The following is a 17,548-nucleotide window of genomic DNA, read 5'->3' on the forward strand; positions in this document are numbered from 1 at the left end:
CTGCTGAGTTAGCCTGCAATGACTTGTTCTAGGTAGGAAGCCAGTACAGAATTATGAATAAATTCTAGAACCTCTAACGGTATCGCTCTTCTTCCTACACAGGGAATATGGAAGGGAAAAGCAAGCAGCAGAACAGTTAGTAAGAACCTAGACCTAAAAAAAGCCTTATTTGCCAAATGATCTTACAAACATATTTCAGTACACATATGGTTCTGTATTATATATAAGCAAGGTATTACCATATAAAAATCAAGCCAGTAAATTAAAATTTTGTCATTGCCCTTACCCAGTGCTGTTTCCATGAACATTTATATTCTTATTTTTCCAGGACAGGTATGTTCTGTACTTGAGTTGTTTGCAACAAGTGTGTGGCGATATTTTGTATATTTAGAAGTATTATTACAGCTAGATGTTCACATCTCTAAAAAGTAATTCAGTTGTATGAGTGTGTGCATTAATTGTATTACAAACGCATATATATGCACACAGACAGAGTCTGCACGTATCAGAGCTCCCAGATCTGCGTTGTCTCTGTTCTCCCAAGTGTGCCTTGTTTCACATGCCTGCAGTGTGCTCCCATAGCCTCCGTCGCCTGGGCTGTGGCACGTGCCAAAGAAAATTGGTTATCCTGGTGTGTGATCTGCCTGCCAGCTCTTTCCTGCTTGTGGGGGTCGCAGGCTTGCACTGGAAGAGCAAAAGGTCGGGAGCTGCGTATGTGCATGAGTGGCAGTCTTCATCAGCAAGAGATTGATTTTCCTCAAATGGTAGTTGTGGTGTTCATGTTTCAGAAGTAATCTAGGAGCTATATGCAGAATAAGTCTGTCAAATTCCTGCAGTTTTCTCCCTAAAATTCCTCTCCATTTTTACAGCAGCATGATCTAGTGGGGTTTGTGCAGGTTGCTTTGTTCTTTCCTTTTCCCCCTTCCTTTTTCCTAGGTCGCCTTTCCTTCCTGTTTTTCCCTTGCTCCTGCAGATCCCCACATTGACTGGCCAGGTTAGCTCAGTTGGTTAGAGCACGGTGCTAATAACGCCAGGTTCACAGGTTCAATCCCTGCTCACTGCAGGGGGGTTGGGCTCGATGATCTCTCAAGGTCCCTTCCAACCCAAAGCATTCTATGATTTGCTTCCACCTAACTGCTGGTCTTTATTCCACTGCTCCTTTTAATTAGGCTTGGCTATGTTTTGTGTTGTATTCAGAAATAAGGACCAGGCTGCGTCCTGCCTTATTTTGCTGATAATACTGCTCGGTCTGTACAGTGAGTTACAGTCTTCCCTTTTGACCCCACAACTGAGGAAAGAAATTCGTTTTGTTCTGTGAAATGAGGAATTCCGGAAAGAGTGTTTTGCATTCTTCTCTGATATGTGAAGACAGCTCTGTCCTTAGCACTGTGTGAGCAGTAAAATATAGCTGAAAAGATCCCTGGTCTTCAGACATGCCTGCTGGCCTGTCAGGATCTTGGAAGTGTCACTTCTTTCCACACTGAGAACTAACAGTGTGGAGCAGAAGGAGGCAACCAAGAAGAAAATACCTACTGGCACGTAATGGCCTATATCAGGACAGGCTTGGAGCTTCTTGGAAATATTTTTTATTCAGAGATATTTTTTGCTATAGAGAAAGTCTTAAAAAAAAACATAGCTGTGTTATTTATCTGTCCGTCATTCAAGCACAGCACAGTCAGTGCCCTGAGTACTTTGCAACAAGTTTGACCTAAATTCTGAGGAAAGACGTGCTATGTTCTCTGTTCTGCTAAACTGTAGGGTTTGTAGCAGATTTTGAGCGAGAAAGCATAAATTCTTTCATTTATTTCTGAAGCGAATTCATCATGTACAGACAGTACCTGCATTGCTATGGAATTTGATTTTAAATTTACCTCACGTTTCTCCCTGAGTCTTCATTATCATTTTATAGCATGATGTTACATAAAACTGCATAATTCTGTAAAGGTTTGTCTAAACGAGAAAGTTATTGCAGATTTAACAGATGATGGATTTGAAGTAGAGAATAATTTATCAGTGTCTACCTATCTACCATTATTTTAGAATAGCATCAGATTTGCACGCTGCTTTACAGTGCAAAACAGCCCTAGCACTGAGAATGAATTGTGCTGTCAAGAGGTGGGTGACAAGTCCATCTAACACAGTGATTTTTCAATCACAGTCTGCATTGGTTTCATTCAGAGCTGTAGGTGTTTACTTCCTCTTTCAAAAAGCATTTCTTGTTTGTCAGGTGGGATGTTCCAGACACTAGTTTTAGTTTGTATGAAAAGTGTATCTGCTGGATTCATGTTAATCAAAAAATAGTTAATAGGATGGTTATAAAAAGATTCAATTTTATATGTCATTCCTAAATAGAAAACATACCTTTAAAAAGTATACACGCAAAACTATAAAGGCAAATGTTCAGCCTTTGGCTGCTGCAGTGAAAAGGTGTTTTGACTACCTGATAAATAGGATAGTGCAGTGATATATTTGAAAGACCCAGAATAGTGAGATTTAAACTTCTCTCTTATCTGATACACCCATTTCGAGATCTCAACAAACCTATCAATTCCGTATGCACATATTAAAGATAACGGGAGTTGCTTTCTTTTTGTAGCATGAAGGAGCAATTATCTAATGCAAGTGAACTGCTGTGAGCCAAAATGCATTTTTACTTTGATTACTTTAGACTTTCTTGATGTATTTCAGTATTTGGAATCATAGAAAAGTCTAGTTTGTGAGGGGCCTCTGGAGATCATCCGGTCCAACTTTCTCTTGCAAGCACAGCCTTAGATTAGGTTATCCAGGCTCCTGTCAAGCCAAGTAAGACTTGAATCATTTCCAACGAGGGGGATTCTACCACTGCTCTAGGCAATCTATCCCAATCTTTAATTCTTCTTATGGTGAAGAATGTTTTTCTTGCATCCAGACAGAATTTCCCATGAAGTGACATGTGTCTCTTGCCTTTTGTCTTCTCACCGTGCATCCTTGTGAAAAGAGTACCTCCACCTTCTCTATAACTGTTTTTGATGTTCTGGAAGACTTAAAGTCATTAAACCTACCCTGAGCCTTCTCGTCTCTCCTTGAAACTTCTCTTCCTCAACCATCATCAACTGCCTCATCCCTTTTTTGTTCTTCCCAGTCACCCATTCTTTCTAGCATCTGTAATTCTCTGGTTCCTTGACTATGTGCTTTATGAAGAAAAAAATTGTTTTATCTGCAGTTTGGGAACAATTTAAACACAGAAATTACAATGTAATATTCAATTCAATTAATTTAATATTCAATTCAACTACTTGAAGTAGTTTGCATTCCGTATCTAAACTTTTCTACTTAGTTCCATCCTGGTTTTAAACTTGAGATCTGTAATATCTGTATATAAGTGTATGGAACCTGTAACAGAAAACAAAAAAAAAAAATACAATACAGACAAGAAACAAATATTTTCAGTCCCTTGAAATTCTAATGTTGGTTATACAAGAAAAAGAAAATCTTGGAGCGGGATATTATTGCAACAGAAATTGTGGAGGTAGTAAGAGTTTACCATCTGGCAAGGCCCCCAGACCAGATGGATCCATTAATGACTTTTATAAAGCATTTCATCAGACCCTGCCAGAACACATGACTGGCATCTTTAATTATCCTAAATTAACAGGGTTCCAGCCTTGGATGCTAGGATTCATAATTGTTATCTAGGAAGGAAAAAGAAGTGTTCCCTGAAATCTCTTTTTCCTACTAGATCTTTTTCTTAATAAGGTGTAATGTGAAAATATTACCTAAAGTAGTGTTAAAGGTGATCTTAAATGGATTGTTTGCTTGAAAGAAGTGCCTATCGAGGCACTTTGATTACAGACGTTTTTTGCAAACACATCAGAGTGCTTTTGGAATTCAGTTAGCTTTATGCGTACACACAAGCATTCAGCTGCTCAGAAGAGCAGACTGCCAGGAATCCCCTTGCTTCCTTTGTCTTTCCTGGAAGGAAGGGAACGTGCACTTCCAAAGCAGTTGATCTCTGCCTCTTACCCTACCTGTGTGTCTGCTCCTGTTACTGTTCCCACAGGGAGAAGATCAAGACGTGGGGAAGTGACTGCTTACCCACTACCAGCAAGCAGTACCAGCACCAATTGCTACTTTTTATTCCTTCCATTTCCACCCCAATTCTTTAGTGAGAGAGCGTGCGGTTCCTTTTCCCACAAACCTGGAAAGCAGGGAGAAGTTTTCTCGTGAAGTTTCTTCTGCCCACGCGCTTAGATCTTGTGGGACTACGCCCTGGTCGGTGAGGGCACTGCTTGTGCCGTGGCTGCCCTTGGTTGCCTGCTCAGCTTTCCTCATGGAGCAACCCTCCTCTCACTGCTCATTGCTGGTAAAGCCTTTGCTGGTGTAATTGGTGTAGTGCGCTTATGGGAAAAGCACGGGAATTACCTGAGTTACATTGAAGACAAATGCTCATGATTTTACGATACAAGTCTTGACTTTATTTTTCCCCGCTTTATTTTTGTTGTTAGGTACTGGAACTGTTACGTGTTCTCAATACTGAGAATAGGTCTGCAAATGTACGTACATAAGAGTGTGCAAACTTTGGTGGATGCGCAGACCAGGGGAGTACGGGCTTAGGGAGGTGAAGTTGTGTGGTAGGAAGTGTGGCAGTGAAGAAATTAATGACTTGCTTGGAGAAGTTAATTATTCAGTGGTCCAGCCATTTGCTTTAGTCGAAGAGCTCTGGCGTACGCTAATATAAATAGCTGCAGGCCTGTTGCCTGTGACATGCAGAAAATTGTCTGGTTGCGTAATACAGACTTGTGTTTCTAAATGTTCTGCCTGTTGGAAGGAATAGGAAGTAATTCCCTAATAATATTTTTCTATACCATAAATTGCTGTTGTTTGAATGCCTAATCTATTCTAATCATATTTTCATATTGCACTGATTATCATAGTCTTTCAGTATTTTCCAGTGGTGCAGGTAGTGATGTGGTATCATTATAAGTGCTTTAGATACAGGATGGGATGTTTGCATAGAAAGGTTGAAGAAATGCACCTAACAGTTCAAAACATGAGCAATGAAGTTTATACTGATTTTAAAAGGCAGGGAAAGGCACAGAACCTGTGCCAGTGGGAAATTTTACAATTTGAAGACAGGGAGTGACCCCTACTGCAGCTGTATTGTATAGTTGTGCGTACAATTTCTATATTTTAATACACAACAAACATGTAAATCATATATACAGGTATCAAATATTCACAAAGATTTGTTCTTGAAATTGGACTCCGTTTCTTTACCCTGTAACCCACTGTTCTGTCTGCCAAAAATAAATACTTGGTTATCTAACAGCCAGACTGAACGTAGGCAGTTATGGTGTGTTGTAAAGGCTGTGAGCGGGAGATGAATGTCCTTAGCGGCTCTGAAAAATCAGACTACTTATTTAGGTGCCGAAAATTGATATTCGGTCCTAATTTTAGTTCCCCCACTAGCTGACTTCGTGCATCAAAAAGGATAAAACAAATAACAGATATGTTCAGTACAGACATATTTATGTTGTAGGAAATGTGTTCTTGTTCTTAACCCTATATCCCGGAACGGAAATACAAAATATGAAATGGAAGTTCTAGTGTGTGAAAACCAAACTGTACAAAACAGTGGTAGATGTAATTAAGCTGCAGTTCTGTTCTAGCAGTGAGATAGATTAGCCCAATTAATCTTTTCCATCTAGTTTTTATCACTGAAGAAAAGTATTCTAACTTAATTATAGGTATCATAGCTTAAGTATGGTGGAGTCATCCTTTATTCCCCTTACAGGTTTAGAATTGAGGTGAACTAGTTGACATACAGTGTCATGTAGAATCCAAGCCTATGAAGGAAAGGAGAAATGAGCAAGTGCCGGAGCAGATAAAACAGTTCCACCGGGCATGGTGCTAAAATCGTTCTTTTTGCATGAATTGCTCTTTAACATGAAAAAAAATGAATGCATATGTCTGTGAAACTGCCTTAAGTTTTTTGATGAATTCTTCTTAATAATTAGTAGTATCTACTCCTGGGATAGAAGAAATATTCAGTTTCCCTAATTTATCTGTTGCATATCAATTTATTAATAGGATATTCTTCCTTATTCCATCTGTAGCTCACATACTCGGACATTGTTCAAATTTGTTTCCTGGATAACAGTGTAAAACTGTCTTTGTATTCGTATTACCTTAGGGAGGATTTTTTATTATTAACATCCCCAAGCTAGATTTTCAGACTAGATCCTCTGGGTTTTGTCAAAGAGAATACCCAAGGGTTGAAGGGTAGCTTGACAATAGCTCAGAATAATTGCAAAGAGCAGCTTCTGGTACTGTGTCACTACTGACAGCCTGCATTCCTCATGTTAATGTGGGATGAACTTTGCTAAATGGCAGCCTTTTGTCTTTTGTGTTACAATGAAAATCTGTTATGTGTGATGAAGAAAACATAATTTTTTTTTTTTTTTTTTTAAATGATGCTACTGCTTGGTTCCAGAAAATGTCTGACATCTAAGAGAAATGCTCCCGATGCAACAAAATGGAAGTAAATATTAGTGTTCACACTAGGCAGGGGTGAGAGAGAGGGATACTGTGGGCTGCCTGGTGGAGATTTTCGTATCTAAAGGACTGTGAACAGAAATAGAATTTGATTCTGCTAATACAGCCTGCATTAGAATGCAGCTTGCAGTAACATATCTCTGTACAAATACTACAGAGAATAAAGAAGTTGAGTGTTTAATAACGTTTAATAAATGTATAAGAAAGAGTTCTTGGTCAAAGCAAGTCTTTTGAATGCTACTGGAGTTAATCACTGAAAACCAGGAAATGTTTTTGAAACAGTGACACCTGTCTTGGATTTAAGTAGTAGAAATACTGCTTGATGTGACAGTTTTTGTGCAAAGTACTGTTTCTAATTGGCTGTTGGAGAAAATGAAGTACACTAATAAAGGTACAGTAAATCTTACCTCTCCTTAGGCAGCAGTAACTAAAAGTAGATCTTAAAATACATATGTCATGGTTCTTCAACTGTAGGAGAAACAATTTAATTTTCTGTCTCTTCTGAGGTTACTATCTTTAAAGATGTAAAGATGAGAGGATTTCTTGCATGTATTTTTCATAGTGACAAATATCCATTATTCAGCCACTGGTCCATATTTCAGAATATTTGAGCTGGTGTGTGAAAGAGGAATAAGTTGTAGAAAATCATCTAGTAACTTTATAAAGCTATGAAAGAGTAAGATAGAAGCCTGTGTGTTCATTCAGCCTATCCATCAAAAATATTCAAAAATTCTCTGGCTATGTTTTCCTTAAATTTTCTAGTTAAAATATTATTAGATGATAAATTGTGTTCTGCATGAGCCATGTTGGTCTCAGTAGAGCATATTATGGTAAGTAACTAATGGGATAGAGTGAGTTTTGAAGACAGTTGATATGATCATCCCAATAAATCAAAAGGAGCTGAAGTTTTTGAGAACTAAAAAAAATTATTTTAAAATTTAGTTTTTACATTTTATACTATTTTACCGATTCAGAAAGTGTATTATAACTTCAACTGTGTTTCTTTTCAGCCTTGCAGTTCACCCGGATAAAACCTTAGTAGCTACAGGGCAAGTTGGGAAGGATCCTTACATTTGCATCTGGGATTCCTACCGTGTACAGACTGTGTCTGTTCTTAAGGATGCACATACGCATGGAGTCGCCTGCTTAGCTTTTGATTCAGATGGCCAGGTTTGTATATCTTGGTCCTCTGTGTTTTGAATTTAGTTTGATTTCTGATTCTAGAAGATATGCACATTAAAGTATTTTATGTTTAGGTAGCTATACGGCTGTAGTACTGAAACTCCTATTAAAATTAAATTTTTAATGCAAGGACTGCAAATACAGCTCTTTCAAAGATGTTTTTGAGATGAAAATCACAACCTAGCATTCAAGTCAAGAAGAGGCACTGGGTGTTGGACAAATATCTGTAGAAGAAAATGGCTCAAATGTAATAGCTTCACCACATCCTTGCCACCTACTGTTCAAGGAGATCAGTTCCTGGCAAAGTCCTCGCAATCCTGCAGCTTTTTTGGCAGAGAAACTCCAGTAATCTCGCTGCCTGGAGAGTCTCATTGGCTGGGGTGCACAGTCAATTTAATTGAATAATGGGGTTAGGAGGCAGAGTGCGTGGCTTTGTACAATGTGATTAGATTATGTGATAAGATATTTTGAGACAAAATTTCGAATATAAGTAAATGGTGGGCTTTTCACAGCTAAACACGTTTATTTCCACACCCACCTCACCCCCCCCATTAAAAGCATTCAGTTGGGAATGAAGTAGGAGGAAAATAGATCTACAGTTCACAGAAACCTGAGAAATACTTCGCACTCATACTTTTATAAATATCTACCTGTGCAATTTTTTGATTATTGATGTCCAAATGAGTTTTCTGGTGTAACACTGTGGTCATACTTTATAGCTGGTTGCTAAAATATTTTTAGGAATGCTTAGCTTAGCTGATACCCGGATTCTTGCACAGAGCCTTATTGGGTTTTGTATTTGCTTGTGTACCGCAGAATTGTACCCCAATAGGGCAGAACTGCCTTTAGATGATTTTCTTAAAATCATGTACTAGATAATTAGCTGTTTATTGAGAAGTGCTTTGTTATCATATGCCTAGCTGCTCTTCCACTGACCACACAGTGCTTTTATTACTCGTTCTGAGATCAGAATTGTCCATACAATGCATAAAATGTATTCTCACGTGAAACAAAAGTACTTTTTATTGTGCATGATCTTGTATATATTCAGTTTAAAGATTAGTCTGAAATGAAGGACACCAACATGAGCAATTGCCTTTAACAGGTTTAAAAAGCACTGGGTAACTTGAATTACTAAACAGAACTATGGATTATATTTCCCCATTAAAAATTGGAACTAGCTTTCTATTTTAAGCCTAGTTTTCAACCATCTTCCTCCAGTTTCTTAAACTAAAGCCATTTCCTCTGAAATCTCCTGTGCCAATTCTAATTAAAGAAAAAGGTGTTCCTGGGAATTGTGGAATAAAAAAATCGGATGAGAAAACCCCCGAATCAACAGAACAAAATTTCTAACGCTATAGTATTTTTTAAGATATTGTTCATTCAGAAATACCTGTTCTTAATTTTTTTTTTGTTCTCATTTTTAACTTCATCAGACTGGTGGATAAACTTTCTTTTAAAACCTATTTAAGCACCTAGTGGGGGTAAAGACTCCCCAAAGAGCCCAGTCAATATGAGTTAAAGGTGGAGGCTCTTCTGAGAATCCTGCTGGTGGGTGCCTTGCCACAATTAAAAACTGAACTTACTCCTGTGTTGACCTTGCAGAACAGTAACATTCTGTTTCTGGAAGTGCTGGAGAGGGTGCAGTTTATTCTGGAAATAAAAATTTGCACAGAATGCTTTTGTATCTGGAGAAAGACCAATGCTGGGAAACATAAATATGGATCATGTATCTTGGCTTTTTGCTGTTCTTTCTGGCTTTGCAGAAGAAGCTGCTGTGCTGAGCCAAAATTAAAGGGCATGGTAGAAAGGCTTTGAGTATTTGGAATTCAGAGCTGCTAGCAGTTCCAGTTTATTTAGTCAGCACACCCAGGGGAGCTGGCATCTTGCAATAGGACAAAACAGACTTTGCATACATTGCTTGCACCTTTCCTCCTAATGCATACCTTTCATTCTTTTATATCGAATGTCCGTTAACAGCCAAGAAAGATGTGGATTTTAGCCCCAAAACACAAATTAATTCAACAATAGCATAAGGTATAGATGCAATAAGAAACGTATTCTTTTCGCTGCTACCTCTGTCAGCTGTCCACTTTGTAAATAAAAGTAGACTGAGGAAAAGCCCAGATAATTCTGCTTCTCTGCCTGAGCTGGATCCCCATAAAGTCACCTTTTATAATATATGGAGAAGATCTGTATGTGGTTAACTCAAGGGATAGCTTATAGGCTTCCTTTATTTTATGTACCTTCAATACAAAGCTTTACATTTGGAGACAAATTTATTTCAAGTAAATTTCATATTTTATGCATTATGTAATTATTATGTAATTACTACTGTATTTTAAAAGTGCTGATGGGAGCTGAATATCTTGCAGAACTGTTGCTATTTAAAAAAAAATCTAGCTTGGGCTTTTTCTGTATGACCAAGAGACGACATTTGGCAGGAGGGAAGCTGCACTGCGTTCAGATGTTTAAAGAAGAGCTGTCAGTTTGCCTGTAATTAAAAATGTCTTTTGTTGAATCAGGAATTAACTGCAGTTTCTCCTTAAAAGTACTAACATCTACCCTTCACAGAATTGCCTACGAAGCTGATGTCTTTTATATTGAAGTATTTCACCAATACTATACAGCTCAATTTCTGTTCTGAGTTATTTTAGATGAACCCTTTTTGTGTGCTTTCTAAAAATTTTTTTTTTTTTAAATGGAGTGAGGAGGGCACTGCCATAATACTTGCATACATTTCCAAATTTGGCACTAGGTATCAGTAGGCTTCTTTAGCCAGATCTTCTAAATCTGTGCAGATTTTAAAATAATTGTTTAATTATGTGCATAAACTGCTTGGCAGATATTTTCTTCTGGTAGTTCTGTGAATTCTTGGAACAGAATTCTGTCAAATTCTCTTCCAGAAGGAGGACTAAAAGTGTAAGTGTTTCAACCAAAAAGGAAATTCAGCATTTATCACTTCACTTTTCTGCCAGCAGGAGACTTCCTCAGTAGACCTATGTTAGAAGAAAATATCAAATATTTCTTAATTTCCCCTAGTACTTTCACTGTTCATCTACCTCACTTACGGTCATTTCCTGACTGGTAGTTACAACTTAGGCAGCTTAGGTCTGATGTTGTTCACATCATGAATCTAAAAGATACTGTAAGTACTGCCATGGTTTCCATGGTGAAGAGAACAGTACAAAAGAGGTGAGAAAAAGTTGGAACTGGTGAAGGTTCCATGAAAAATATCTTGTGTTTTGATCAGTGCATCCAAACCCCTGGGTAGGTGTAGATTGCTCAAGGGCAAATAAAGCTTGTTTTTGCTACAATAATAGTCCTTTCTGAAAATAAATGCTTTTTATGTTGGTAACTGACAGGAGCATGTTCGTTCTTTCCTATATTCGATTTTTTTTTTTCCCCTTCATTACCATACATCTAATAATCAAGCATGTTGTCCTAGGTTAAATGCAGATATTCGGTACACATCTAGAGATAGAACCCCAAATTTTGAACCTACCTTTAATCTACCATTTCAAAGACTCACATATGGAGATTCTTCAAACAGATTTTGATGTAATATATCATAATCAAGTCTTCTGAGTACTTGGTGTCTTGCAAGTTCCTGCAGTAGATTCTCACACAGTTTGGCTTAACAAGACCTCAGGTATTTTTATTTGCGTGAAAGACAATATAAAAGTAGACTAGACTCAGAGGAACTTGTGGTATAAGTCTGAAAATAGGTTTTTGGGTTTTTGGTTGGGGTTTTTTTTTAATTAATACTGTATTCCTTAGTACATTTGCTGGTAAGATATTGGTTGGGTTATGCGTTATTCACTAGGCAGAGTTCAGGTATTGCATTAGCTGTAATGCATGTTGTCAACTCCCATGAAACCAAAGTTTAAAAAGATATATTTCATTGCTCTAAAATAAAGGAGCTGTAACTATTAAGAAGATAGTGAAAGGTGCCTGTGTACCTACTGCATTTAAACTAGAGACTTTTGATAGTGGCTGTCTTAAGAAGGGAGATGTACACTGTGTTTTTATGCTTATAAATGGCATGAAAAGGCATGGAATACCTTGTCTTTTAATTATTTTGCTACAGAATGAAAACTGTTTCTTTATGAACAATGATTTCTTCTCTCAGTTGTACAGTAGTTGCTAGCTTTACTGCAATTAGTATTTTTGCTTATATGGCATTTTAAAGGAATCTCTGGTAATCATACTTGTTTTCTTTGCTGGCTCAGTCCTTTTGTATTATCACAGACATCTCCAGACTTTAAACAACTTGCGTATTGAAAATTTGAGCCAAAAAATAGTGGACGTTTAGTCGCAGGAAATTCAATTGAAGAGATTCAGTTTGCAAGTCATCTTCTTGAAGCAAATCTTCAAGAAGAAGATCTGGTCAATGTAATCTCTGAAACATATGGCGATTTGGACCAGATAGTTCATCTGCCAATCTTTGAGGTAAAAAGAAAGGTTTCATTTATAGTATATTCTTGAAGTGTAGGCTCCCCTATAACAGAGCAGGATGCTTAGGAGCTTCAGATGGAGCGTCGATTCCTTATGATAAGAAGTTGTTAGACAGGACAAGGGACAGGCAGTATGGACACAACAGATATGGCTGGTTTTAACAAGTCATGTAACAGGAGCTACAAGATTGTTTCCCGTGAAAATAGTCTCTCATCTTCCCATGCTGCAAGTTACTCAGGCATATTCATTTTACTAATATATGTTGGACATATCCATTATATATCCCTATCCAGCATACACTGGCATCACATGCATTATGTACAGTTGCAGTACCTTTGGCACTAGCTTAGTCTTTGCACTGGTACAGATCATGGCACCCAGTTCTACCATCTCTGGTCTGCAGTCAGAGATGTCTCGCCTGATAAGAAACTCTGATGGAAATCACATCAGGTTGGACATAATTAGCACAGTCACGGGAAGGAAAAAAACCCTACAACCTCCACAATAACCATTGATCTTCTGGGTATGTTGCAGATGCATGCAATCTACTTTTTCCCCCTTCCTTAATTATTCAAGTAGTCATTGTCAATACTAGGGTGTGAAGAAACTGAGAATCAGACCTACCTGACCTTTTTGCTATCTAATAAATTCAACACAGACAGGAAGATTTTTCCCTTCTGTTTTATTTTGTTCTTTTTCTTTCTTGCATTATTGAGATTTAAAAGTATTAAAATTATTAGTTATTTTAATTGGTGATTTGATACACTAAGCTATGTAGAAGGCAATTATTGAAAGTATATCCAATTCTAATTCTAAAGCTCAACAAAATGAGCATAATGAAAAAACCTATTTGGAAATAGTGAGAGCTTTTATTTCCCATTCATTTTTATTATTAGGTTAATTGATCAAAATGCTAGAATTGCATGTGCCTGAAGGAATCACCTCCAATCTTTCATAAGAATTGTACTTGAGACATTGGTGGCCTGAAATTAATAACCTGACTTATTAGAAAAGATTAGACATTTCAGTGCTTTCTCCAGTGAGTAAATGGTAAGTGTGAATATCTTGATGGTGCCTTTGCAGTGTAGCTCAAACACAAGTCACGTGTGGGGAAAATCCATTTGTATGCATAATAATCTGAGCTACAGTAAACTGAATTTTGAGTTGATTTTCTGTTAACCGGATTACTATTGTTTTTCCTTAGCGTTTAGCTTCAGTGGGACTGGATGCCAAAAATACAGTGTGTATTTGGGACTGGAAGAGAGGAAAACTACTGGCAACAGCTACAGGCCATTCAGACAGGGTAATTGTATGAAGGGTTTACTTAATTTTGCCTGGGAGTTACAAAAGTGTTTTAACAATAATTCTTGTTTATATTAGGTTAATGCAAAGATAATTTTGAGCATTCTACCTGGCTTTTAAAATACTGAACAAGGTATTTATTTCTCCTCATTGTGTCAGGTGTAGCACAAAGCACTGTGTTAATAAATGAGGCACATGATGGATTCCTGAGCTGACTGTCTAGCAAGCCTAGGGAGGAAATGCATTGTAATTATGCATGGAATAGGATGATTTATAGGTCTTTTCATATAAGATGTAAAATGCTAGCTCAGTGGGCAAAGGTAATGTTCTTTCTGAATATGTCAAAAAGACATTTTATCCTGAGGGAAAGTTTAATTATCTCCCTTTTATTTTTACTCAAGACAGTTACCTGCAGGAGAAATATAATTAGGATAAATATTCCTTTTACACCTGTTAACTTCAGGTAAAGGCTCATAATAACGTCAATAAATATGAGAACTGAACAGGTCTGAGTTTAAAATATTATTCAGGATTAGGAAATGTTCAAACGCGTTTAGCATAAGCCGAATACCTCCCCAACATATATAAGCACAAGGATGCATACATTGAAATAAATTATGGACACATTCTGACAACTTTTCTCTTATCCATATTATGATATTATAACATGTCAGAATGTTATAATTTTGAGGTATTATATTGTTTTACTACACATGATGGAGTATTTATATATATGCAAAGCAGCAGACTTACAGTTTTTGTGTACATAGTCTATCTGCATCTTATGTGTCATCTGAATAAATCTGGTACTTCATTTTTACTTACAGTGTTCCCAACACAACAGAATCTTAGTCCTTATTCAAATTTCTCTTTCAGAACTGATTCAGTTTCCAGTTATGTCAGTGGAAGTTTTGCTACTGACCTCAGTAGGGACAAGATCAGGTTCTGAATTAGCAGAAGACTCCAGGACAGGCAAGAAGTACTAAAATCTTAGTCTCAGTAGGCTTTCACAACTAGAAAAAGGAGATTTGGCACTGAAGAGGGAGTGGGAAAGAATGCGTATCTATCTAATTAGGCCACACTTGCTGAAGATTTAGTGTGCAGGAGTCATGAGTATTTCTGAAGGTGAAATATCTTGTGTGTTCTAACAACACTTAAATAAAATAGTACTTCAACTACTGTAAATCCTGATGTTTATAAAGAAGATAAATATTTTGTAGGAAGGCAGTGCTTCCTTGTGCATAAAATGAATGATGGGTAAGCTTAAGATAATACATTCCTGTAAGCTGATTCAAATTCTCTTGTGATTTATACTTAACAGCTGAAGAGCTAAAAGCAGCAAAAAGTCCCATTGTCTTTCCCTACAGACACACGTTTCCTGAAGTAACTAATGATTGTGGTAACCTCATTGGTTCTCAGCGTGGACATTGAAAAGCTGAATGCCAGATGTGAAAAGTCTGAAAGTAACATGCTCTCGAAAATCTGGGCCAATATACAAACTTTTTGTTTCCAAACTTTATACAATATTTTTCATTTTGCATAATCCCATAGTCATAGAACACACTGTAAGTTTGTTTGGTGAGGTGTATAGGACCTGATACTTCATTTTTTGATGCATGCTATTATAAATGTAAATGTAACATTAATCAAAATGAAGAATTCAATTTTAACTCTGTAGATTAGGTCACATGAATGATACCCATTTTGTCACTGAGATCTTTTGGTAATGGGGTTAAATTAGGTACTGTGCCTTTTATCTAAAATAATGAATAAATGTACTGATCTTTCTTCTCTGAACTTGAGGGACATTAACTTACACCATAATTCCCATTTTATTTGAGACAGTAAATATTCGTTATTCGATAATACCTTGGAGCTAGAATAGATTGGTAGTGTGAAGGCAGGAATGAGGTGTGTTGACAGAACTATGTGAGGAAGCCTGCATATTTGCCTTAGTCTTTGTTTACAGAGAGTTCCAAATTTACCTAAATAGTAACCTTTCATTTTTGGTAATATGTTGCAGCAGAAATGATGCCTAAAGATTGGTAAAAGTAAACTGAGCCTAGGTGCAATTACTGTATAATTTAAAATATCAGCTTACTGTATTTCTTAACAGATATTTGATATTTCCTGGGATCAATATCAACCAAATAGAATTGTCAGCTGTGGAGTAAAACACATAAAGGTAAATAGCTTTTATTGTTTACTTGTTAAAAAGTAAATAAATGTCACAAAAGAAATTTGTCCTCTTATATGATGAGGGCTTTAAATATAAGACAGTTTATATTTTTCTTTCTTTACTCTGTGAACATTTTAGCAAAACTTTTTGTTTGAATTCAATTTAGACATTCAGCAGTCACTGAGGTGCAGATCCACTTAACAAGCAAAGTGGGAAGATCATTTGGTGCAATTTTCATCATTATGTTCTTGTAATTTTGGGGTTCTCTGCCCTCTCTATTCCACCCAAATTGTCTCAAAATTGTCTCAGCCTTTAGTGATTTCTCTCATCAAGCGTCACAAAGGGTCACTGAGCAGGTATAGGAGGAAGTTAAAAGTATGAATTGAATGAACTCCTACCAGCATTTGTAGGAACAGCATAGGGAAGATATGCAATACCTGCAGAGAAGAACAGATGAAAACTTCAGGGCGCCACTATTTGCTCCCTTGAAGTCACCTTTTCCGGAGGTGATTTAAATATGAACCTAGATATGTGCTATAAGGTTAGGGTAAAACATTCTCGTGCCTGTAAAAAGCTTAGAAAGGAATCCTTCTGGTTGCCAATATTCCCTGCAGATTTCTATTTTTCTCCTGTCTCATCAAAAGCATTCCTAACAGATGGCAATTATTTCACATGACTGGGGTGGGAAGAGCTTTAACTAGAAGTTTAGGAAACCAGTTAATATCTCTAGTTCTGGTTACTGAGAAGCTTGTGCCCTTAAAACCACCGCTGCTTTCAAACTGTGGGTGGTTTTGGCAGAAGTGATACCATCTGTTGTATCCTGCAAGCTGTTTTCCAAAACCTGTCTTTGTTTGGCACCTGTATTCTATTTAAAATGGCCATAATTACCCTGAACATGCATAATACCAGGCAAAGTAAATACATATAGATACAGGCATGCCAAAAAAAAAAAAAAAAAAAAAAAAAGTTGTGGGAAATGATTAGATATTCCCTTCCAGTGATGCTCAAACAGCAGTCTATATACTTGCTGTGCGTTGTAAGGCTGTGGGAATGTGATAATTACTTTAACTTGCAATGAAGGAAAAGAACAGCTCTGAAGTAATTGTATCACTTTGATAACTGGGACTAATACTTGGGAATAGTGCCATTTATTCCTTTAGCATATCAGTTCTATTGGCTCATTTGGCTGAGCAGATACTAGAAGCTGTGGTGAAGCCTAGGAGCTAAGGAATCTCAGACTGAGCTCAGGATCCTCCCTCCACCCATTTCCTAACACTACTGCCTGCTCTCTTGCCCTCTACAGCTAACCAGATGTGAGGAGAGTGTATGTTTTACTCACAGTATGAAAGCCCTGGGGGAAGCATCCCCACTGCATTCTCATAAATTGGCTTATGTTAAGAGGCAATGGGGAAAATTTAATTGAATTAGAAATAGAGAAGGAGCTGCAATAAAAATCCTTGATCCAAAATTTTCTGGCATTCAGCTTCATAGGAATTTTCTAGTAATAAGTACAAAGAGAAAGACCTAAAAATTGCCTTATAGCCACAAAAAGCTGTAGGCATATAAAGTGGGAATGAGTTAGATGTTATGCATCTGTGTCAGACAGTTCAATATTCCTGTCTAGTCTCTGAAAGTATCTTTCCAGTGTGCAATGGACCACAGAGCATAGATGCCTCAACTAATAAAGACCTGAGCTGGTGAGTGCATTCATGCTACACCACATTACTGGTCTGTTTCTGTGTGTGTCCAGAACATCCTAGTGCTGGCAGGCCTGGATATTTCAGCACTTCTCTTACACATCTAGTTGAAATTCTCTTTACTCTGCCTTCCCTGGGAGGTCTGATCCTTGAGGGAGAGCTGAGTGCCCTAACTATCCTCTTTGCTTGATAAAAT

The 17,548-nt window shown here is 37.3% G+C and overlaps 1 protein-coding gene across 6 annotated transcripts in view; it reads left to right on the forward strand.

The window, feature by feature from the left end:
* The window catches only part of EML6 (EMAP like 6), a 116,707-nt gene that overhangs the window by 30,242 nt on the left and 68,917 nt on the right, over nucleotides 1–17,548 (forward strand). For all 6 annotated transcript variants that reach the window (XM_075707084.1, XM_075707083.1, XM_075707085.1 and 3 more), the window contains exons 2-4: nucleotides 7,545–7,704; nucleotides 13,379–13,477; nucleotides 15,593–15,661. In XM_075707084.1, coding sequence (XP_075563199.1) covers nucleotides 7,545–7,704; nucleotides 13,379–13,477; nucleotides 15,593–15,661 — 328 coding nt within the window. The remainder of the gene's footprint in view (nucleotides 1–7,544; nucleotides 7,705–13,378; nucleotides 13,478–15,592; nucleotides 15,662–17,548) is intronic.

The sequence above is a fragment of the Pelecanus crispus genome, chromosome 3 (genome assembly GCF_030463565.1).
Source record: "Pelecanus crispus isolate bPelCri1 chromosome 3, bPelCri1.pri, whole genome shotgun sequence".
In the NCBI taxonomy this organism is placed as follows: domain Eukaryota; kingdom Metazoa; phylum Chordata; class Aves; order Pelecaniformes; family Pelecanidae; genus Pelecanus; species Pelecanus crispus.